Raw genomic sequence first — 23,495 nt, forward strand, 5'->3', positions numbered from 1 at the left:
ATAAACTCTACTATGTGCTACCTTTGACTTTTTGAATGGCACTCGTATTACCATGTAAACAACAGTATATTTATGGGTATGTTTATCTTCTCCATAAGTACCATGTAATACAAGTCTGTAGGGCATTACATTGTATGTGAACTAAACCACAAGTGCACAGTATCAATAACGTATTGTACGTAATGCAGTGCATTAAGACATATGAGTTGGCAGATTCAATGTTAGCATCATCTAATTCATTGAAAACAAGTTAAAACACTAGACCTATTTGGAAGCCAGTAATACATTTTGGGCTTTAATACTTTGCAATTGAATCATTTCTAAAGCAAATCCATTCTCTGTAAACGTACAATACAACTAAAAAATACTGGTCATAAACTCAAAGTAAGCTTAATCTAAATGCATCGATTCACCTGTATTGTGAGAAGGGCAGTGGATTCTAAGTGTATTTGTATTGCATCTAAAGTCAAGGGGAATGAATGGTTGGATATGAGAAATGAATGAAGAGAATAGTTGAAGAGTAAAATAGTTCATGTACCAGAGAAAGAGAAAGAGAGACAGGGAAGAGAGTGTAGGAAAGAAAAGAGGGAGGGATGGAGGGTGTGGTGATGTATAAAACAACCCTTACATCCCAACCTCCACCACTCTCTCTCTCTCCATACACTCACTTTTCCCTTTGCTTTCTCATTCCCCACAATTCTTCCTTCATCTTGGTGAGTAGCAACTTTAATCTTGGGTTTCTAAATTGTGCTCCCTAATGTTTAAACGTCAATGTTACTGTGGTGGTTTTGAAATGTAATCCCTGCTCGGTATGTTTTGTTTTGTGCACTTACATTTTTTCTCTTGGTTTTTGGATTTAACCCTTCGCTCACTTGACTTCTGTTTCGGAGTTTTGCACTTTTAAACAAAATGTCCTTCTTTGGTTCCTAATGTGGTTGGTTTATTATGAGGACTTGATTCTGTAATGGAGGCTTGCAAACCAGTCATTCTGTACCAATGTGTTTTGCATTGCGGAGGACAGGTTGAGTTTAACTTATCGCTGTGAGTACTAGTCAGTAGTTGTAATATCGCAGCAGTTTGTGGTTCTCCTATTCTCATTCCCTTTTCCTGACTCGCCCATCTTTCATTATTTCCTTCTCTCTCTGTCTCATCTGGCTAACATTCCCTTGGCTCTACCCTTTGCTCCCTTAACCACATCCTCAAGAGCAGACACACACACACACGCACACGCACACGCACACGCACACGCACACACACACGCACACACACACACACACACACACACACACACACACACACACACACACACACACACACACACACACACACACACACACACACACACACACACACACACACACACACACACAGAGAGAGAGAGAGAGAGAGGAAGACAAGAAGATTAAAGAAGTGACACTTGGGGTAAACACACAGCATATGGAAAAATATGGTGAGGTGTTATTCAGTAGAAGTGTAATCCACAGACGGGATTTGCCCGTTACATGTTTCCTCATCTGGAGCCATGTTAATTACCAGGAGAGCATGGCGTTGCCATAACAGTGCTTGTGTTTTTCACCATAGAACCTGTGGTAGAGACCATGGTTGCCTCCCAAATGGCACCCTGTTCACTATGGTAGGGCCCTGGTTAAAAGTAGTGAACTATGTAGGGAAAAGGGTGCTACCATGGGCTCAGAGGAAACCAGGTTTTGTTTTGATTCCTTTCATTGGAAAATACAGAGAAACACACAAGAGACAAAAGCTATGATGATGAAGCTACAGTATCATGCAATGCAACAACCATATGCTTTCAGTGAATTCATTGAAATGGTTTAATGCCCCACCGAATTGAGTTTTCATACTTTGAGAGTCAAAGAACGGATAAATAATATTCTTATCTATAGTAAGCAATAACAGCAATGTCTAGAAATATTTTTTATTTAGTGCTTCACTAGGTTCTGTGTCCCTCTCTGTTTTCCCCTTCAACTATAGTCACCATGTCTGGGATCCAGCAGGCCATGTCTCTCCTCATCGCCTCCTTCCACAAGTACTCTGGGAAGGAGGGGGACAAGTTGACCCTCAGCAAGGCCGAGCTGAAAGAGCTGCTCCAGGCTGAACTAGGGGAGATGCTTGGGGTGAGTGAGACTGAGCATACAATTCATAATGATCTGAGATCAGATTTGTTTTGTTGCACTACAGCAGTGATGTCAAACTGAATTCCTGGAGGGCATGTGTCTTTTTGTTATTTCCTTAAATTGAGACTGAGAGATCCAGGTGAGGGCCCTCCAGGAAGTGAGTTTGACACCCCCTGCTCTAGAGGCAGGGTCAGTGCTCTCTCTTCAGAGATCTGTTGGGTCGGGCAAAATAGGAATGCCGGAAAGATTGGGTCCATTTCTGAATACAGCTCAAATAAACAATGCTTGCTAACTCCAGCAATGGCATCCCAACATATTTAAATTCACTAAGATGTATATCACCTTTGGCCAGAAATACAGCATGTGTGTCAAGACAGTTTTCTTGTTAAGCTCCCCCTTCTTTCTTCTGCATTCTGTCGGTTTTCAGAAAGCCAGTGACAAGTCAGCAGTGGACAGAATCTTCAAGGACCTGGATTCTAACAAAGACAACACTGTTGACTTCAAGGAGTATGTCACCCTCGTGTCCTGCCTCACAGTGATGTGCAATGAGTTCTTCATAAAGAAGTAGAGCACGTACACCACCTAGTGGCCATGATACAAAACTGCAGGAGGAGACCACTCAATTTAACAGAGATTATTAAACAGCGAAGCAGTCTAGAGTAGTAATACTGCAGTAATATATAATAGACAGGTTGAATCTGGGAAGTTGTCCTTGTAATGCAAAGTCCATCGATAAAGAAATTAGATGAGTATGTTCCACCTGGTCTGGTGTCATTTTTTCGTGCTGCTGTCACCTCTTCATATCACATGTTTCTTGCTGAGGTGTTTCTTACTAAAATTGTGTTTAAAGCCTTTCTTGTATGAAAATGTGCATCCATTTCACACAACGGGAAATAGCTGGGTTCATTATATGCATATGCAGTGGCTTAGGCCTACATACTATTGAGTACATATGATATGAGACATCTGCCTCTGGTGAATGGTATAACTATTAAGCTAAACAAGAGATCAGTGGATCTGTTTAATCACCACCAAAGGGTTTGGTATATAGCACATGTGTAACTTCTTAGACCCCTCAAGACTCGGGGGGGCATGTGTCCTCAAACCTCTCTTTCTCTGTCTTCACTGAGAAGAGTGGGGTCCCTCCCGGTAGGCATGTTTCTAATGGGCAACTTAATCCTACTCATATTGGAAAATGGATATTGTAATAAGCAATAAGGCACAAGAAGCCGCACTATTATTGAATGAATATCACAGGTAAATGACTCTGTTCAGTCCGACACAAAAAGACAATGGAGGACAGGTTTAGTATACGGCTGCAGGTAGCCTAGTGGTTAGAGCGTTGGGCCAGTAACTGAGAGGTTGCTAGATCAAATCCCTGAGTTGACTATTTAAAGATCTGTTGTTCTGCCCCTGAATAAGGCAGTTAGATCAAATCCCTGAGCTGACAATGTAAAAATATGGTGTTCTGCCCTTGAACAAGGCACTGTTCCTAGGCTGTCATTTGTAAATAAGAATTTGTTCTTAACTGACTTGCCTAGTAAAATAAGAAATACTTGGACCCTCATCAACATCTCAACAAACATATAGAATTAACTGCAAAAAAAGACAATAGGCCTACTGCAGTGGCATGACTTTCAAATTGGTTCACTCCTACAGACAGTGTAGCTTGCTATGTAAAGCAGGCAGACAAGCATCAAGGCATTCAGTTATTGTTTGTTAGAATGGGCCAAATGAGTGACCTACGTGACTTTGAGCTTGGTATGATCGTCGGTGCCAGGCACACCAGTTTTAGTTTCTCGGAAACGTCCGGACTCCTGAGCACGCAGGACAGGTTCTATGGTTTACCAAGAATGGTGCTACAAAACGAAAAACATCCAGTCAGTAGCAGTCCTGTGGACGAAAACAGCTTGTTGATGAGAGAGAACGGCATCTCGGAACGCTTGTCTCGTCGGTCATTTTTACTGATAGGCGTTTGCAGCAGACAACCACACAGGGTTCCACTCCTAGCCTTGATGATATCGGAGCAAGTATGTTGTTGCTGGGATCCTTATTATGGGTGATTTTGACCATGTTAAGGTGTGTCTGGACTATTCTCAGGAAATGGATTACAACAATTTGTTAACATTCCAACTAGACAGAATTCCATCATATACTTTGTCATTACTAACTTTGTGGACTTTTATAGTACCCCTACAACAATGTCACCTTTGGGTCTCAGTGATCATAATATTGTAGTAATCATCAAGAAAGTAATTCAACCATTGAAAGCGTTAAGCATCAGTGGATGTGGCTAGTGGTTTTCCCTCACAGGAGGTTGGTGGCACCTTTATTGGGGAGGACGGGCTCGTGGTAGTAGCAGGAGCGTAATACGTGAAATGGTGTAAAATACATCAAACACATGGTTTCTATGTGTTTTGATGCCATTTCATTTACTCTGTTCCAGACATTATTATGAGCAGGTCTCCACTCCGCATCCTCCACTCAGCATCCTCCACTCCGCATCCTCCACTCCGCATCCTCCACTCAGCATCCTCCACTGCTTTCCCTCCTTAAATGGCCGGAAGTAACAAATGTGGAGAGCACACAGCAGAAAACAGACCATTTCTATAACACCCTCAATCACGCCATTGCAGCTTACTTCCCAGAACAGGTGGCTAGGATGCATGCACAGGATAAGGAGTGGATTTCACCTAGAATCAAAGAGCTGATAAAAAGCAGACAGAAAGCCTTCAGTGAAAAAGACTGGCCTTCATGGCACGCTCTGAGGAACAAAACCCAGCGAGAGATCAAGACATCAAGATCAACATTCTACCACACTGAAATCCAGAAAAACAAGAGGGAGAACCCAGCAACATGGTACCATCACATTGAATCTCTGACCAGCAGTAAACTGACCATTTCCATCAAAGTTGACGGGCTCAACCCAGAAAACCATTCTGCTATTGTCAATGCTACACTCTTATAAAAAAAAGGTTATTCGGCTATCCCCATAGGATAACCCTATTTGGCTCCATCTAGAACCCTTTTGGGTTCTATGTAGAACCCTCTGTGGAACTCAAAAAGGTTCTACCTGGAACCAAAATTCAAAAGGCACTCACATCTGAGCTATCTTTGTTGCAGGTGCATGGTAACAGTTAAACAAAATGAGAAAAAATAAGAAACCCGCACACTGCTCTTGCTAGTATCACTGCTCGTTATTAAGCTTTACGTATTGGCCTCTATCTGGAACCAAAAACATTTTTTGAAAGTGTTCTCCCATGGGGACAGAACCCTTTTAGGTCCTAGATAGCAGCTTTTTTTCTAAGAGTGTATACATTACAAGTTTTAATCTGTTTTAACCACATCAGTACCACAACTAATGCTTTCAGACCTACATGCATTCTTACCAGCTATGCCACTCCCTACTGTTGAACCATGGGAAATGCCCATGAGACAACTCTCCGTTCAGAAAGGCCCCAGGTCCTGGCCTCATCAGTGGCAGATTCATTAGGCTTGTGAAGGTTTTGTTGCTGAATGGGTAACACAGGATATCCAAAAGAACATCTTCAACCAACAGTTCAGCTGCTTCAAGGGTAGCTCAACCACCCACTGCCTTGTAAGCATGGCAGACCAGCTGACATCAGAAGCACTTGGGTCTTGACAGACTACAGCAAGGCCTTTGATCTTGTGGATCACACCATTGCAATGAAACCTTTTGCAATTATCTGTCCAACCAAAGACCATGGATTTTTTACTTCCTTTTCCGACCAGTGCTATGTGACAAGATACATAAGACTGTACCCCAAGCACTCTCTTGTGGCCTCCCCCAGGGCACACAGCTTGGTCCAATTGTATTGTGGCTCACATCATGATGCATCAGAGGGCACCCTGTCCAACTCCTGGACCTTTGTGGATGATCTGAACCTTTTCTTTTTTTAACTAGGCAAGTCAGCCTACCCCAGCCAAACCCTAACCCAGACAACGCTGGGACAATTCTGCAACGCCCTATGGGACTCCCAATCACATCCAATTGTGATACAGCCTGGAATTGAACCAGTGTCTGTAGTGACACCTCAAGCACCGAGATGCAGTGCCTTAGACCACTGCGCCAATCGAGAGCCCAGGTCTCAACCTCATTGAATCCAGACCCATATGTGACATTCCCAACCATAAAAGTGTGTATGTGATGTGGACACAAAGGAACTTGTAGCTCCCAACCTGCTCCACTACAGCCCCGTTGATGATAATGGGGGCGTGCTAGGTCCTCCTTTTCCAGTAGTCCACAATCATGGGGCGGCCCGTCAGGAAGTCCAGGATCCAGTTGCAGAGGGAGGTGTTTAGTCCCAGAGTCCTTAGCTTAGTGATGAAATATGAGGGCACTATGGTGTTGAACGCTGAGCTGTAGTCAAATAATTGCATTCTCACATAGGTGTTCCTTTTGTCCAGGTGTGAAAGAGCAGTGTGGAGTGCAATATAGATTACATAATCTGTGGATCTGTTGGGGCGGTATGCAAATTGGAGTGGGTATAGGGTTTCTGGTGTTGATGTGAGCCATGACCAGCCTTTCAAAGCACTTCATGGCTACAGACGTGAGGGCTACGGGTCGGTAGTAATTTAGGCAGGCTACCTTGGTGTTGTTGGGCACAAGGACTATGGTGGTCTGCTTGAATGGTATGACGCTTTGCCTGTTTGATGGTTTGTCGGAGGGCATAGCAGGGTTTCTTATAATCTTCCGGGTTACAGTCCCGCTCCTTGAAAGCGGCAGCTCTACCCTTTAGCTCAGTGTGCATGTTGTGTGTAATCCATGGCTTCTGGTTGGGGTATGTACGTGTAGTTGTTTTTCTTTCAGAGTGTAATGAATTCCTACTAAAGAATAGTAGGCTGATACACATTCAATACATTAGGTGGCACTTGCACCTGTAACAATTTGTTTGTGTATCGCCATAATATCTCACGGAAGGCCCTTTTCCTTCCTCTCTTTTTGTTTGGTGTGAGAAAGTGCCCATTTATTATGTTGGAGATAAGAAAATAGTATATGCATATTCTGCATGTAGTTCACTACTCCCCAACACTGTAAGCTAAATGTGGTTTATAGGAGGTGCTATGTCCCTGTTCTCTAAGGGGTAACAGTAGAGTAACCATAGTCTTGTGTTTCTATTCCACAGGTGTCGGATCGGGCAGTAGCAGTCTACACTCAGACTGGGGAGGGGAGGGTCACTATTGTGCGCAGATGGGAGTACATCAGAGGGTAAATACCATCTAATCTTCTAATTTAGAAGAGGATGCTGCACTATAGTTGGGTTTAGACAGGCAGCCCAATTCTGATATTTTTTATGCTAATTGCTATTTTGACCAATCACATCAAGTCTTTCACATCAGATCTTTTTCAGAGCTGAGCTAATTGGTCAAAATGACAATTTAGTGAACATTTCATCAGAATTGGTCTCCCTGTCTAGATGACCATCAAAATAAAGCACATCTAGAGAATGTTCACTAACTGGCTTGAAATTGAATTGAATAGCAATGTGAGAGCATTTACTCACAACTTTATCCATATTTACAAAGAATTTTGAATTTATACAAAAAATGCAATTCAAGAGGTTGTGTGTGGATAGTAAATTATACTTGTGCGTTGTTTTGTTTATGGAACACATTTGTGAGTTGTAATCTCCGTATGGGGTCTCGTGATGCGATCGAGGGGCGGGTTAATAACAAGGAGCTCGTCTGAGTGTATTTCTGAGGGAGTTATTTTACGCTGGCCGGGTTGAATTGTAATCACGCTAGCATGGGAAAACCATAGGCATTAAAACCAGGGAAAACATCATGCTTCTACGTCACTTTGGTTCTGAGCCGACGTCGCCATATGACAGTGGGGGGGCACTTGCTCCACGCCCGGGAGGTAGCCCGTCCCCGATTCCAAATCGAATGTAAATCTTTCAGCCGGTGCAAAGACGCGTACACGGGCGAGATCAATCGAACTCTCTGTTGTTTTGAATCCGCTAGACACAGACTGGAGGGGGTACGGCTCTGATTAGAAGATGGCGGATGTTGAAGGCGATGAAATTCGTTCGGCTCTCCTTTCGGCTTCCAGTAATGGACCCGCTGCAGGTTCGGTAGTCGGTACCGGAGGCCAATATGCTACCCAGGTGACGTCAGGTCCACGGATGGTTAGAATTGTAAAGTCGGAATCAGGATATGGATTCAACGTTCGTGGACAAGTTAGCGAAGGAGGACAACTGCGAAGCATTAATGGGGAATTGTACGCCCCTCTTCAGCATGTCAGTGCTGTTTTGCCTGGAGGGGCTGCGGACCGAGCTGGCATATCAAAGGGTGATAGGATTCTTGAGGTGTAAGTAGGCTTTCTTTACCCATAATAGCGGTCGTTAGCTTCCTAGCTGGCATATCCACCAAGACTGGCTAGTTAACGTTAGCAAGCTAGCTATCTAGCTACGTCTAACTTAGCTAGCTAGGTTAATTGTGAACTCTACCTCTGATTTTTTAAACTATCTAGCTAAGTTAGCTGTCCAGAGTCAATATATACTATATATACGCAAGTATGTGGACACCCCTTCAAATTATTGGTTTCGGCTATTTCAGCCACACTAGTTGCTGACAGGTGTGTAAAATCGAGCTCACAGACATGCAATCTCCATACACATACATTGGCAGTAGCTAGTGGCACCGTCATAGGATGCCACCTTTCCAACAAGTCAGTTCCTCAAATTTATGACCTTGTAGAACTTCCCTGGTCAGCTGTTGGTCAGCTATTATTGTGAAGTGGAAATATACCACAACGTGGTAGGCCACACAAGCTCGCAGAACGGGACCACCGATCCAAACTGCATCTGGACGCAACTTGAGCACAAGAACCGTTCCTCGATAGCTTCATAAAATGTGCTTCCACGGCCAAGCAGCCACACACAAGCCTAAGATCACCATGTATAATGCCAAATGTCGGCTGGAGTGGTGTAAAGGTCACCGCCATTGGACTCTGGAGCAGTGGAAACTGGTTCTCTGGAGTGATGAATCACGCTTCACCATGGCAGTCCGACGGACGAATCTGGGTTTGTCGGATGCCAGGAGAACACTACCTGCCCCATTGCATAGTGCCAACTGTACAGTTTGGTGGAGGATGAATCATAGTCTGGGGCTGTCTTTTATGGTTCGGGCTCGGCCCCTCAGTTCCAGTGAAGGGAAATCTTAACGCTACAGCATACAAATAACATTATAGAACAGGGGTAGGCATCCCTGGTCCTGGAGTGCTGCAGCATGTTCATGGTTTTTGATTTAACCAACCTGGACCAGGTGTGTGGAATTAAGTCAGTCACTGAACTGATCAATTAGCTCAGTTGGTCAGGTTTGGTGCCTAGTTGGGACAGTCCTGAGGCACTCGAGGAACAGGGTTACTTACCCCTATTGTAGATGATTCTGTGCTTCCAACTTTGTGGCAACAGTTTGGAGAAGGTCCTTTTCTGTTTCAGAATGACAATGCCCCCAAGCACAAAGCGAGGCCCATACAGAAATGGTTTGTTGGGACTGGTGTGGAAGAACTTGACTGGCCTGCACTGAGCCCTGACCTCAACCCCATCGAACACCTTTGGGATGAATTGGAACGCTGACTGCTAGCCATACCTAATCGCCCAACATTAGTGCCCGACCTCACTAATGCTCTTGTGGCTAAATGGAAGCAAGTCCCCCCCAGCAATGTTCCAACAACTAGTGGAAGTCTTCCCAGAAGAGGGGAGTAAATGCCCATGATTTTGGAATAAGATGTTCGACGAGCATGTGTGCACATACTTTTAGCCATTTAGTGTATGTATCTGGGGAGGACATTTCTCAATGGACAATTATCATTGTTACTTGCTGTAAATATGTACAGTACCAGTCAAAAGTTTGGACACACCTACTCATTCAAGTTTAAATTTGATTTACTATTTTCTACACTGTAGAATAATAGTGAAGACAAACTATGAAACACATGGAATCATGTAGTAACCAAGTTCTAAACAAATCCAAATGTATTTTATATTTGAGATTCTTCAAAGTAGCCAACCTTTGCCTTGATGACAGCTTGGCATTTTCTCAACCAGCTTCATGAGGAATGCTTTTCCAACAGTCTTGAAGGAGTTCCCACATATGCTGAGCACTTGTTGGCTGCTTTTCCTTCACTCTGCGGTCAAGCAAAGCACCATCACACCAAACATGCTGAAATCATCCGTTCACCTACTCTACGTCTCACAAAGACACAGCGGTTGGAACCAAAAATTGCAATTTTGTATTCTTCAGACCAAAAGGACAGATTTCCACTGGTCATGTTTCTTAGCACAAGCAAGTCTCTTCTTATTATTGGTATCCTTTAGTAGTGGTTTCTTTGCAGCAATTCAACCATGAAGCCCTGATTCACGCAGTTTCCTCTGAACAGTTGTTGGGATGTCTGTTACTTGAACTCTGTGAAGCATTTATTTTGGCTGCAAACTGAGGTGCATTTAAAGATAATTAACTTATCCTCTGCTAACTCTGGGTTGTTTTTTCCTGTAGTGGTCCTCATGAGAGCCAGTATCATCATAGCGTTGGATGGTTTTTGCAAATGCACTTGAAAAAACTTTAAGAATAGAGTTCTTATTTTTTGGGGATTTACTGACCTTCACGTCTTAGTAATGATGGACTGTCGTTTCTCTTTGCTTATTTGAGCTGTTCTTGCCATAATTTACCAAATAGGGCTATCTTCTGTATTCTACCTCTACCTTGTTACACCAACTGATTGGCTCAAATGCATTAAGAAGGAAAGAAATTACACAAATTAACTTTTAACAGGCACACCTGTATATCGAAATGCAATTCAGGCAACTACCACATGAAGCTGGTTGAGAGAATGCTAAGAGTGTGCAAAGCTGTCATCAAGACAAAGGGTGGCTACTTTGAAGAATGTCAATGATTTAACACTTTTTTTTGTGGTAACTACATGATCCCATATGTGTTATTTCATAGTTTGTCTTCAGTATTAAATCAAATCAAATTTTATTTGTCACATACACATGGTTAGCAGATGTTAATGCGAGTGTAGCGAAATGCTTGTACTTCTAGTTCCGACAATGCAGTAATAACCAACAAGTAATCTAACTAACAATTCCAAAACTACTGTCTTATACACAGTGTAAGGGGATAAAGAATATGTACATAAAGATATATGAATGAGTGATGGTACAGAGCAGCATAGGCAAGATACAGTAGATGGTATCGAGTACAGTATATACATATGAGATGAGTATGTAAACAAAGTGGCATAGTTAAAGTGGCTAGTGATACATGTATTACATAAGGATGCAGTAGATGATATAGAGTACATTATATACGTATGCATATGAGATGAATAATGTAGGGTATGTAAACATTATATTAGGTAGCATTGTTTAAGAACAAATTCTTATTTTCAATGACTGCCTAGGAACAGTGGGGTAACTGCCTGTTCAGGGGCAGAACGACAGATTTGTACCTTGTCAGCTCGGGGATTTGAACTTGCAACCTTCCGGTTACTAGTCCAACGTTCCAACCACTAGGCTACCCTGCCGCCCCAATGGGCCTCTGTATACCTATTCTATTAAAAAAATCTGCTGTTTCCAACTACAATAGTCATTTACAACATTAACAATGTCTACACTGTATTTCTGATAAATTTGATATTTTAAAATGGACACAATGTTCTTTCTTTGAAAATTAAGGAAACTTCTAAGTGGCCCTAAAATTTTGAACGGTTATATATATATATATATATATATATTTAAATTAACCATCAAAATCTGTCCGTTTAAGCTATATTTTTTTTGGCATGGGCTGCATCTCAATTCGCATCCAACTATGTGGGCCTTCCGCATCTGCAGTGGAAGATGGCTGAACTACAACTGTTTGTCAGAGCTACAACTGTTTGTCAGACATACCAGATATCGGTCTTCTCACAAAAATGTCTAGAGTCCAAGCCCCACGGTACTCATCTGAAGTTGGGCACGTGTATCTCACAATGTATTGTAATGCCTCGTAAATGCACTAAAAGTTTATATATATTACACACAGATCTCTTTATTTTTGCTATGTTCTACATTGTAGAGTAATAATATTGTCTTCGATTATAATCACAGCCGTATATATTCCCCCCCAAGCAGACACATCGATGGCTCTGAACGAACTTTATTTGACTCTTTGCAAACTGGAATCCATACATCCTGAGGCTGCATTCATTGTAGCTGGCGAATTTAACAAGGCTAATCTGAAAACAAGACTCCCTAAATTGTATCAGCATATCGATTGCGCAACCAGGGCAGGAAAAACCTTGGATCATTGTTACTCTAACTTCCGCGACGCATATAAGGTCCTGCCCCGCCCTCCTTTCGGAAAAGCTGACCACGACTCCATTTTGTTGATCCCTGCCTACAGACAGAAACTAAAACGGGAGGCTCCCACGCTGAGGTCTGTCCAACGCTGGTCCGACCAAGCTGATTCCACACTCCCAAGACTGCTTCCATCACGTGGACTGGGATATGTTTCGTATTGCGTCAGATAACAACATTGACGAATACGCAGATTCGGTGTGCGAGTTCATTAGAACGTGCGTTGAAGATGTCGTTCCCATAGCAACGATTAAAACATTCCATAACCAGAAACCGTGGATTGATGGCAGCATCTGCGTGAAACTGAAAGCGCAAACCACTGCTTTTAATCAGGGCAAGGTGACTGGTAACATGACCGAATACAAACAGTGCAGCTATTCCCTCCGCAAGGCTATCAAACAAGCTAAGTGTCAGTATAGAGACAAAGTAGAATCTCAATTCAACGGCTCAGACACGAGGTATGTGGCAGGGTCTACAGTCAATCACGGACCACAAGAAGAAAACCAGCCCAGTCACGGACCAGGATGTCTTGCTCCCAGGCAGACTAAATAACTTTTTTGCCCGCTTTGAGGACAATACAGTGCCACTGACACGGCCTGCAACGAAAACATGCGGACTCTCCTTCACTGCAGCCGAGGTGAGTAAAACATTTAAACGTGTTAACCCTCGCAAGGCTGCAGGCCCAGACGGCATCCCCAGCCGCGCCCTCAGAGCATGCGCAGACCAGCTGGCCGGTGTGTTTACGGACATATTCAATCAATCCCTATACCAGTCTGCTGTTCCCACATGCTTCAAGAGGGCCACCATTGTTCCTGTTCCCAAGAAAAACTACCGCCCCATAGCACTCACTTCCGTCATCATGAAGTGCTTTGAGAGACTAGTCAAGGACCATATCACCTCCACCCTACCTGACACCCTAGACCCACTCCAATTTGCTTACCGCCCAAATAGGTCCACAGACGATGCAATCTCAACCACACTGCACACTGCCCTAACCCATCCAGGACAAGAGGAATACCTATGTGAGAATGCTGTTCATCAACTACAGCTCGGCATTTAACACCATAGTGCCCTCCAAGCTCGTCATCAAGCTCGAGACCCTGGGTCTCGACCCCGCCCTGTGCAACTGGGTACTGGACTTCCTGACGGGCCGCCCCCAGGTGGTGAGGGTAGGCAACAACATCACCCCGCTGATCCTCAACACTGGGGCCCCACAAGGGTACGTTCTGAGCCCTCTCCTGTACTCCCTGTTCACCCACGACTGCGTGGCCACGCACGCCTCCAACTCAATCATCAAGTTTGTGGACGACATAACAGTGGTAGGCTTGATTACCGACGACCTACAGGGAGGAGGTGAGGGCCCTCGGAGTGTGGTGTCAGGAAAATAACCTCACACTCAACATCAGCAAAACTAAGGAGATATGATTGTGGACTTCAGGAAACAGCAGAGGGAACACCCCCCTATCCACATCGATGGAACAGTAGTGGAGAGGGTAGTAAGTTTTAAGTTCCTCGGCGTACACATCACAGACAAACTGAATTGGTCCACCCACACAGGCAGCATCGTGAAGAAGGCGCAGCAGCGCCTCTTCAACCTCAGGAGGCTGAAGAAATCCGGCTTGTCACCAAAAGCACTCACAAACTTCTACAGATGCACAATCGAGAGCATTCTGTCGGGCTGTATCACCGCCTGGTACGGCAACGGCTTCTATCTCAAGGCCATCAGACTGTTAAACAGCCACCACTAACATTGAGTGGCTGCTGCCAACACACTGACACTGACTCAACTCCAGCCACTTTAATAATGGGAATTGATGGGAAATGATGTAAAATATAATCACTAGCCACTCTAACCTCTTAAGCCCACCCGACACGCAGGTGCCCCATCTAGCCATCTGGAAATGCAAATGCGCTACGCTAAATGCTAATAGCACTCGTTAAAACTCAAACGTTCATTAAAACACACATGCAGGGTACTGAATTAAAGCTACACTCGTTGTGAATCCAGCCAACAAGTCAGATTTTTAAAATGCTTTTTGGCGAAAGCATGAGAAGCTATTATCTGATAGCATGCAACACCCTGAAATACCTGAAGGGGACGTAAACAAAATAATTAGCATAGCCGGCGCTACACAAAACGCAGAAATAAAATATAAAACATTCATTACCTTCGACGAGCTTCTTTGTTGGCACTCCTAGATGTCCCATAAACATCACTATTGGGTCTTTTTTTTTATTAAATCGGTCCATATATACCCTAAATATCGATCTATGAAAAGTGTGTGATCCAGGAAAAAACACCGTTTTAAAACGCAACGTAATTTAATTAAAAAAGTTGACGATAAACTTTCACAAAACACTTCGAAATACTTTTGTAATCCAACTTTAGGTATTAGTAAACGTTAATAATCTATCAAATTGATCACGGGGCGACGTGTATTGAATAGCTCCATGTCCTGTCGGAGACGGAAGGAATGGGCTCTCTTTCTCGTTTGACCAAGAAACAAAGCCCAGGCAATTGACAAGACTGGCGACATCGTGTGGAAGCTGTAGGACTTGCAATCTCAGCCCCATGTAATTTGCTTCCCCATAGACAATACATGCAAGTGGCGCATGGATATTTTTCCCAGTTTTCGGTGATCAGTTTTTCTTGCGCTTTTCGATGAAACACACGCTCTGTTATAGTCACAGTCGTGATTTAACCAGTTTTAGAAACGTCAGTGTTTTCTATCCACACATACTAATCATATGCATATACTATATTTCTGGCATGAGTAGCAGGACGCTGAAATGTTGCGCGATTTTTAACAGAATGTTCGAAAAAGTAAGGGGTAACCTTAAGAGGTTTTAACAAGAAATTTGTAGAGTGGTTGAAAAATGAGTTAATGACTCCAACCTAAGTAAATGTAAACTTCCGACTTCAACTGTGTGTGTGTAATATATATATATCGTTCCTGCTTTTGCGGCACAGTCTATAGCGCACCAGACCTCGGGCTAGAAGGTCGAGGGTTCGAGACCTGCTCCCTGCTGTTTCATTACATTGGTGTCAGAAGTGATCGGATCTTGCATCCACGACAGTGCGTGTGCTTGGATGGTGCGCATTCCTGTAAGATGTAGAGTCGCAAGCTAGTGTGAGCACACGCTCTTTGAAAGGAGGGAGTAGTGTAACGACCCTGGCTTTATAAGCGAGGAAATCGACCCTGCTGCACGAGCATGCTTTTGCGGCACAGACGATAGCGCGCCGGACCTCGGGCTAGAAGGTCGAGGGTTCGAGGCTTACTCCATGCTGTTTCATTACAATATATATATTTACATATACACTTAGTGAATTTACAAGATGGAACAGCTGGCGCTGCAGTACAGCGCCCTTAACCACTGCGCCACCCGGGAGGCCACACCCCTGCCATGTTTCTGAGTGTATTTGTGTGCAAGTCGGTGTGTCTGGGTGGAGTTGAAACAGGCATGGCTGGACCCTTGAGACACTGTACAATAGCAATGTTTTTTTTTGCCAAGGCCAACACCTCAAGTCATAAATAGCCTATTTTAATCAACCTCGGAGGAGATAATTAACTTTTCATACCATCCTTTAAAAAAAATTAAGGCTGCAAAGGATATGGTCCTTCTGTACCACATTACTCCATTTATGTCATTGCAGAAGCAGTGCAGTCTCTTCAAGGCACATATTTTTCTGCTTTTATATGAAATATTAGTTTCCCTTACTCTTGAATAACATGAGTGGAAAATGGAATTGATACCAAACTTTTCTCTCTCAATGAAAAATCGAGGGAATGAATGAGGAACATGGTAGACCCAACTTGAGTCATCAATAGGTTTACTGTGTCCCAAATGGCACCTTATTCCCTACGTAGTGCACTACGGGCCCTGGTAAATATATAGAAAATGAGGTGCCGTTGGGATTGCCTTCCTAACGCTAGGCTATATTTTTATCAACAACTTGTGCAACTTGCCACTCTGCCTGTGTCATATGATTGATACTGTTCATGTGACACATTAACCAGCTACTTCTGCTTTCCCAACGGTCTTTCTCTTCCATCTCCCCCCCCCCCCACCTCTCAGCCTCTGTCTCTCTCACTCTTTTTTGTTGTTGGTATTACTGAAATGAATAAGTAATGATGGAAACAAGGTGTATGGCAAGCAGGTGCTGCCCTCCCTCCACCCCCTTTGTTCTGATAAGCAGATTAGCCAATACACCTGCTGCCATCTGGCCTCAGTGCTGTTAGTTAGGCTTGGGCGGTATACGGTAGGGATGTGGCAAATTGACAATTTTGCTTTTTAAATCGGGTTTCCATTCAAACAAAACAAATCATACAATTGCACGTCAATTCACAATGTACACTGAACCAAAATATGAATGCAACATGTAAAGTGTTGGTCCCATGTTTCATAAGATGAAATTAAAGAACCCAGAATTTCCATTTACACAATGCTTATTTCTCTCAAATGTTGTGCGCATGTTTGTTTACATCTCTGTTAGTGAGCATTTCTCATTTGCCAAGATAATCCATCCACCTGACAGGTGTGGCATATCAAGAAGCTGATTAAACAGCATGATCATTACACAGGTGCACCTTGTGCTTTGTACAATAAAAGGCCACTCTATAATATGCAGTTTTGTCACAACACAATGCCACAGATGTCTCAAGGTTTGAGGGAGCACACAATTGGCATGCTGAATGCAGGAATGTCCACCAGAGATGTTGCCAGAGAATTGAATGTTAATTTCTCTACCATAAGCCGCCTCATGTGATTTTAGAGAATTTGGCAGTACTTCCAACCGGCCTCACAACCGCAGACCACGTGTATAGGGAATAGGCCTAACCAAAAACTACCACCATGAATAGACATAACATGAGCACTGATTCCATTCCGCCATCTCTCGCTCTATGCGTCCCACAGTAATGGAGTGAGCGTGGAGGGGGCCACCCACAAGCAGGTGGTGGATCTGATCCGGACCGGAGAGAGGGAGCTGTTGCTGTCCGTGCTGTCTGTGCCTCCCCAGGAGGCCGACTGCCTGGAGGCCGGGGATGAGAGCGCGGCCCAGCTCAGCTACGACTACAGTGACAAGCAGGCCGTACCCATCTCCATCCCCACCTTCAAGCACGTGGAGCAGCACGCCGAGAGGTTTGTGGTAAGTAAGAAATGTATTACAGTGAGGTTTCTGGACGGCCTTGTTTACTACAGATGTGGGCTTTTAGAAAAGTTTAGTCTGTCTTTTCCGGTGCAGATTTCGGCCAAGCCAAAATGTGTAGGCCACTGCCAGTTAACACATGTACAATGCAACCTATATTTATCCCTTCCAAGTTAAAGATTGTGTATGTGCAGGGCTCTAAATTAAATACATTAATTGGTGGCAAGGCTGCTCCTAACTTAAAAATGTAGGAGCACAATATAATATATAGGAGTACCAGAAAATATGCTTCTGCCTTCTTCTGAAACACATGTTGTGCCCTACAAACAAATATGTAACCCTATAAATACATGTTTTGTTTTAAAATGTTGTCACATGCGCCGAATACAAGTGTAGACCTTACCGTGAAATGCTTGCTTACCCATAACCTTAACCAATAGCGCAGTTCAAGAAGATTTAATAAAATATTTACCAGATAGACTAATGTAAAAAATAATAATAAAAAGTAACACAACAAGAATAACAATAACAAGGCTATATACAGGGGGTACCGAGTCAGTGTGCGGGGGTACAGGTTAGTTGAGGTCATTTGTACGTGTAGGTAGAGGTGAAGTGACTATGCATAGATAATAAACAACGAGTAGCAGCAGTGTACAAAAGGGAGAGGGGGGGGGTCAATGTAACTAGTCCAGTGGCGAATTTCATTAATGGCTTGGGAGTAGAAGCTGTTGAGGAGCCTTTTGGTCCTAGACTTGGTGCTCCGGTACTGCTTGCCGTGCGGTAGCAGAGAAAACAGTCTATAACTTGGGTGGCTGGAGTCTGGCAATTTTATGGGATTTCCTCTGACACTGCCTATTTTATATAGGTCCTGGATGGCAGGAAGCTTGGCCCCAGTGACGTACTGGGCCGAATGCACTTCCCTCTAGCACCTTATGGTCAGATGCTGAGCAGTTGCCATACCAGGTGGTGATGCAACCAGTCAGGATGCTCTTGATGGTGCAGCTATAGAACCTTTTGAGTATCTGGGGTTTTGTCATGCCCTCTTCACGACTGTCTTGGTATGTTTGGGCTATTATAGTTTGTTGGTGATATGGATACCAAGGAAACTCGACCCGCTCCACTACAGCCCTGTCGATGATAATGGGAGCCTGTTCGGCCTGCCTTTTCCTGTAGTCCACAGTCAGCTCCTTTGTCTTGCTCACATTGAGGGAGAGGTTGTTATCCTGGCACCACACTGCCAGTTCTGACCTCCTCCTGATAGGCCATCTCATCGTTGTCGGTGATCAGGCCAGCACTGTTGTCGTCAACAAACATAATGATGGTGTTGTAGTCGTGTTTGGCCACGCAGTTGTAGGTGAACAGGGAGTACAGGAGGGGACTAAGTACACACCCCTTAGTGTTATGGATCAGCTTGACAGAAGTGTTATTTTCTACTCTTACTACCTGGGGGCGGCCTGTCAGGAAGTCCAGGATCCAGTTGCAGAGGGAGGTGTTTAGTCTCAGGATCCTTAGCTTAGTGATGAGCTTCATGGGCACTATGGTGTTGTTCATTGACTACAGCTCAGCGTTCATCATTCTCACATAGGTGTTCCTTTTGTCCAGGTGGGAAAAGGCAGTGTTGAGTGCAATGGAGATTTCCTCATCTGTGGATCTTTTGGGACGGTATGCAAATTGGACAGGGTCAAGGGAGTCTGGGAGGATGCTGTTGATGAGAGCTATGACCAGCCTTTCAAAGCACTTCATGGTTACTGACGTGAGTGCCACGGGGTGGTAATCATTTAGGCAGGTTACCTTTGCTTCCTTGGGCACAGGGACTATGGTGGTCTGCTTGAAACATGTAGGTATTACAGACTCGGTCAGGGAGAGGTTGAAAATGTCAGTGAAGACACGACAGTTGGTCCATGCATACTTTGATTACACGTCCTGGTAGTCCGTCTGGCCAGCAGCTTTGTTAATGTTGACCCGTTTAAAGGTTTTGTTCACATCGGCTACCGAGAGCGTTATCACAGTGCTCCAGAACATCTGGTGCTCACATGCATGCTTCAGTGTTGCTTGCCTCGATACGAGCATAAAAGGTATTTAGCTCATCTGGTAGGCTCACGTCACTGGGTTTCCCTTTTTAGTCCGTAACAGTTTTCAAGCCCAGCCACATCAGACGATTCAATCTTAATTCAGTATTGACGCTTTGGTGGTTTGACTGAGGGCATCGCAGGATTTCTTGTAAGCGTCCGGATTAGTCTCCCACTCCTTGAAAGGGGCAGCTCTAGCCTTTAGTTCGATGCGGATGTTGCCTGTAATCCGTGGATTCTGGTTGGGATATGTATGTACGGTCACTGTGGGGATGACGTCATCGATGCACTTATTGATGAAGTCGATGACTGAGGTGTTGTACTCCTCAATGCCATTGGATGAATCCCGGGACATATTCCAGTCTGTGCTAGCAAAACAGTCCTGAAGTGTAGCATCCGTGTCATTAGACCACTTCCGTATTGAGTGAGTCACTTGTACTTCCTGCTTTAGTTTTTGCTTGTAGTAGCCAGCATGCTCCTGTACTGCCCACGTCTGAGTGATGATGGGCGAACAGGCCATGGCTCGGGTGGCTGGAGTCCCTGATTTAAAAAAAAATCTTCTTGGCCTACCTTCGACATCTGGTGTTCTAGGTGTCCTGATGGGCTGGACAGTGATGCAGCCTGACAGTATGGTCTCTATAGTGCTCCTGTAGAACTCTGAGGTTGAAGAATCGCTGACGTGCTTTCTTCACCACGGTGTCCGTGTGGTTTGACCATTTCAGCTTCTCGGAGATGTGCACGCCAAGGAACTTGAAGTTTTGGACCGCCTCTGCGTCGGCCCCATTGATGAGGATGGGGTGTGCCCAGCCTGGTTCCTCCTGAAGTCTACAATCGGCTCCTTTGTTTTGTTGAGGGAGAGGTTGTTTACCTGCCACCGCCGTCAGTGCCTACCTCCTCCCTATAGTCCGTCTCATCGTTGTTTGTAATCAGGCCTACTACTTTTGCGTCGTCTGATGAACTTGATGATAGCGTTGGAAGTGTGAGGCCACGCAGTCGTGGGTGTACAGGAGGGGACCGTGGACGCACCCTTGTGGGACCCCGTGTTGAGAATCAGTGTGGAGGATGTAATGTTGCCTACCTTCACCACCAGGGGGGCGGCCCGTTATCTAGCGTGTCCTGCGTTGCATATAATCAATGCAAAGCATGGGGATGATTTAACAAAAGCTCATTTGCCAGAAAAAAAAACAATCGTTGCACGACTTTACCTAACCATAAACACCCATGCCTTTCTTAAAATCAACACACATAAGTATATATTTTTAAACCTGCATATTTAGCAAAAAGAACTCTAGGTTAGCAGGCAACATTTAGACTTATGGATGCCACCCGTTAGATAAAATAACGAACAGTTCCGTATTTCACTGAATTAATAAACGTTTTGTTTTCGAAATGATAGTTTCCAGATTCGACCATATTAACCTCTCTGGGAAATGTGGGACGGTAGCGTCACACCTCGCCAACAGCAAGTGAAAGTGCAGGGCGCCAAATTCAAAGCAAATCTCATAATTAAAATTCCTCAAGCATACAAGTATTTTACACCATTTTAAAGATCACATTCTTGTTAATCCAGCCAGTGTCTGATTTCAATGCTTTACAGCGAAAGCACCACAAACGATTATGTTAGGTCACCACCAACTCACAGAAAAACACAGCCATTTTTCCAGCCAAAGAGAGGAGTCAAAAAAAGCACAAATAGAGATCAAATTAATGACTAACCTTTGATCATCTTCATAAGACTTCATGTTACACAATACAATTATTATTATATTATTTATTATATTACATGTATGTGTTTTGATCGATAAAGTGCATATTTATATGAAAAAATCAAATTTTACATTTGCGTGTTACGTTCAGTAGTTCTAAAACTTGTGCAGAGATTGTGCAGAGAGCCACATACTCTATTTACAGAAATACTCATTATAAATGTTGATGAAAATACACATGTTATACATGGAATTAGAGATCTACTTCTCCTTAATGCAACCACTGTGTCAGATTTCAAAAAAACTTTACTGAAAAAGCAAACCATGCAATAATCTGAGTACAGCGTTCAGACAACAAAGCAGCCAAAAAGATATTGGGTAGTCAACATTAGTCATAAATAGCATTATAAATATTCACTTACCTTTGATGATCTTCATCAGAATGCACTCCCAGGAATCGCAGTTCCACAATAAATGTTTGTTTTGTTCGATAATGTCCACCATTCATGTCCAAATAGCTTCTTTTGTTAGGGCGTTTGGTAAACATATCCAAAAGCGCATTCAGGTCCAGCCGAAAGTCGGACGAGAAGTTCAAAAAGTTCCGTTACAGCCCGTAGAAACTTGTCAAACTAAGTATAGAATCAATCTTTAGGATGTTTTTATCATCAATCTTCAATAATGTTCAAGACCGCGCCTCAGAGCCTGTGGCACTCTGCCAGACACCCGACTCATTCCTCTCTCATTCGGTCCCACTTCACAGTAGAAGCATGAAACAATGTTCTAAAGACTGTTGACATCTAGTGGAAGCCTTAGGATGTGCAACATAACCAATGCATACTACAATTGGGGCTGAGTTAAACTACAAGCCTCAGATTTCCCACTTTCTGGTTGGATTTTTCTTAGGTTTTCACCTGCCATATGAGTTCTGTTACACTCTCAGACATCATTCAAACAGTTGTAGAAACTTCAGAGTGTTTGGGACAGAATAGCAGGCAGTTTACTCAGGAAAGCTTATTCCTCCAAGCTACTCAATACTGCCCCCCCTGTCACCAAGAAGTTAATGACCAAAGGCTCGTATTTCTTTGTGTTATTATGTTATAATTAAGCCTATGATTTGATATTTGATAGCAGTCTGAGCGATGTTAGGCACCAGCAGGCTCGTAAGCATTCATTCAAACAGCACTTTTGTGCGTTTTTCCAGCAGCTCTTCGTTGTGCTTCAAGCATTGCGCTGTTTATGACTTCAAGCCTATCAACTCTCGAGATTAGGCTGGTGTAACCGATGTGAAATGACTAGCTAGTTAGTGGGGTGATCGCAAATAGCGTTTCAAACATCACTCACTCTGAGACTTGGAGTAGTTGTTTCTCTTGCTCTGCATGGGTAAATCTGCTTCGAGGACTGGCGATACTAAAGTGCCTATAAGAACGTCCAAGAGTCAAAGGTATATGAAATACAAATGGTATAGAGAAATAGTCCTATAAATATTATAACTTCAACCTAAAACCTCTTACCTTGGAATATTGAAGTCTCATGTTAAAAGGAACCACCAGCTTTCATATTCTCATGTTCTGAGCAAGGAACTTTAAACGTTAGCTTTTTTACATGGCACATATTGCACTTTGACTTTCTTCTCCAACACTTTGTTTTTGCATTATTTAAACCACATTTATTTGAGGCTAAATTGATTTTTATTGATGTATTATATTAAGTTAAAATAAGTGTTCATTCAGTATTGTTGTAATTGTCATTACGACAAATACAATTTTTTTTTAATTGTCCGATTTAATCTGTGTCGGCTTTTTTTGATCCTCCAATAATCGGTATCGGCGTTGAAAAATCATAATCGGCCGACCTCTTTGTATCCTCTCTCGTTGGATTTTTATTACAATCTGAAAACGATGTGAAGCCACGCCCACTTTTTGAAGAATTGCATTATTGGCTTTAAAGGCATGAAAATAATGCTGCTTGAATAGTTCGTATTTTTACGAATGTAGTACGACATCAGGGAACTTTTGGTATACTAACTATATCCATACTATGACAAATAAGCATAATATATACTCAATTTACAACAC

General features: G+C 43.4%; 2 protein-coding genes across 4 annotated transcripts in view; both read left to right on the forward strand.

Annotated features, from left to right (window-relative positions):
* Positions 1-605: 605 nt before the first annotated feature.
* Positions 606-2,888, forward strand: LOC124012865 (ictacalcin-like). 2 transcript variants are annotated; one of them, XM_046326871.1, is made up of 3 exons: positions 606-713; positions 1,990-2,132; positions 2,560-2,888. In XM_046326871.1, exons 2-3 carry the CDS (start codon positions 1,995-1,997, stop codon positions 2,698-2,700), a joined length of 279 nt encoding a protein of 92 aa, XP_046182827.1. In that variant the 5' UTR covers positions 606-713; positions 1,990-1,994; the 3' UTR covers positions 2,701-2,888. The 2 variants fall into 2 exon arrangements, with proteins under 2 accessions (XP_046182827.1, XP_046182826.1); XM_046326870.1 differs by lacking the exon at positions 606-713 and adding an exon at positions 1,300-1,450.
* A 4,983-nt stretch (positions 2,889-7,871) lies between these two features.
* Positions 7,872-23,495, forward strand: part of LOC124013396 (sorting nexin-27-like) — a 33,721-nt gene continuing 18,097 nt past the window's right edge. The window contains exons 1-2 of one of the 2 annotated variants that reach the window (XM_046327710.1): positions 7,872-8,463; positions 17,414-17,645. In XM_046327710.1, coding sequence (XP_046183666.1) covers positions 8,153-8,463; positions 17,414-17,645 — 543 coding nt within the window. In that variant the 5' untranslated portion in view covers positions 7,872-8,152. The remainder of the gene's footprint in view (positions 8,464-17,413; positions 17,646-23,495) is intronic. The other variant, XM_046327709.1, reaches the window with a different exon arrangement.

Source organism: Oncorhynchus gorbuscha, linkage group LG24, assembly GCF_021184085.1.
Source record: "Oncorhynchus gorbuscha isolate QuinsamMale2020 ecotype Even-year linkage group LG24, OgorEven_v1.0, whole genome shotgun sequence".
NCBI classification, from domain to species: Eukaryota; Metazoa; Chordata; class Actinopteri; order Salmoniformes; family Salmonidae; genus Oncorhynchus; species Oncorhynchus gorbuscha.

Excerpts from the sequence above, each read along its gene's own strand:
- LOC124012865 (XM_046326870.1), top strand. Across the intron at positions 2,133-2,559 it reads AACTAGGGGAGATGCTTGGG|AAAGCCAGTGACAAGTCAGC; the intron begins GTGAGTGAGACT and ends GTCGGTTTTCAG.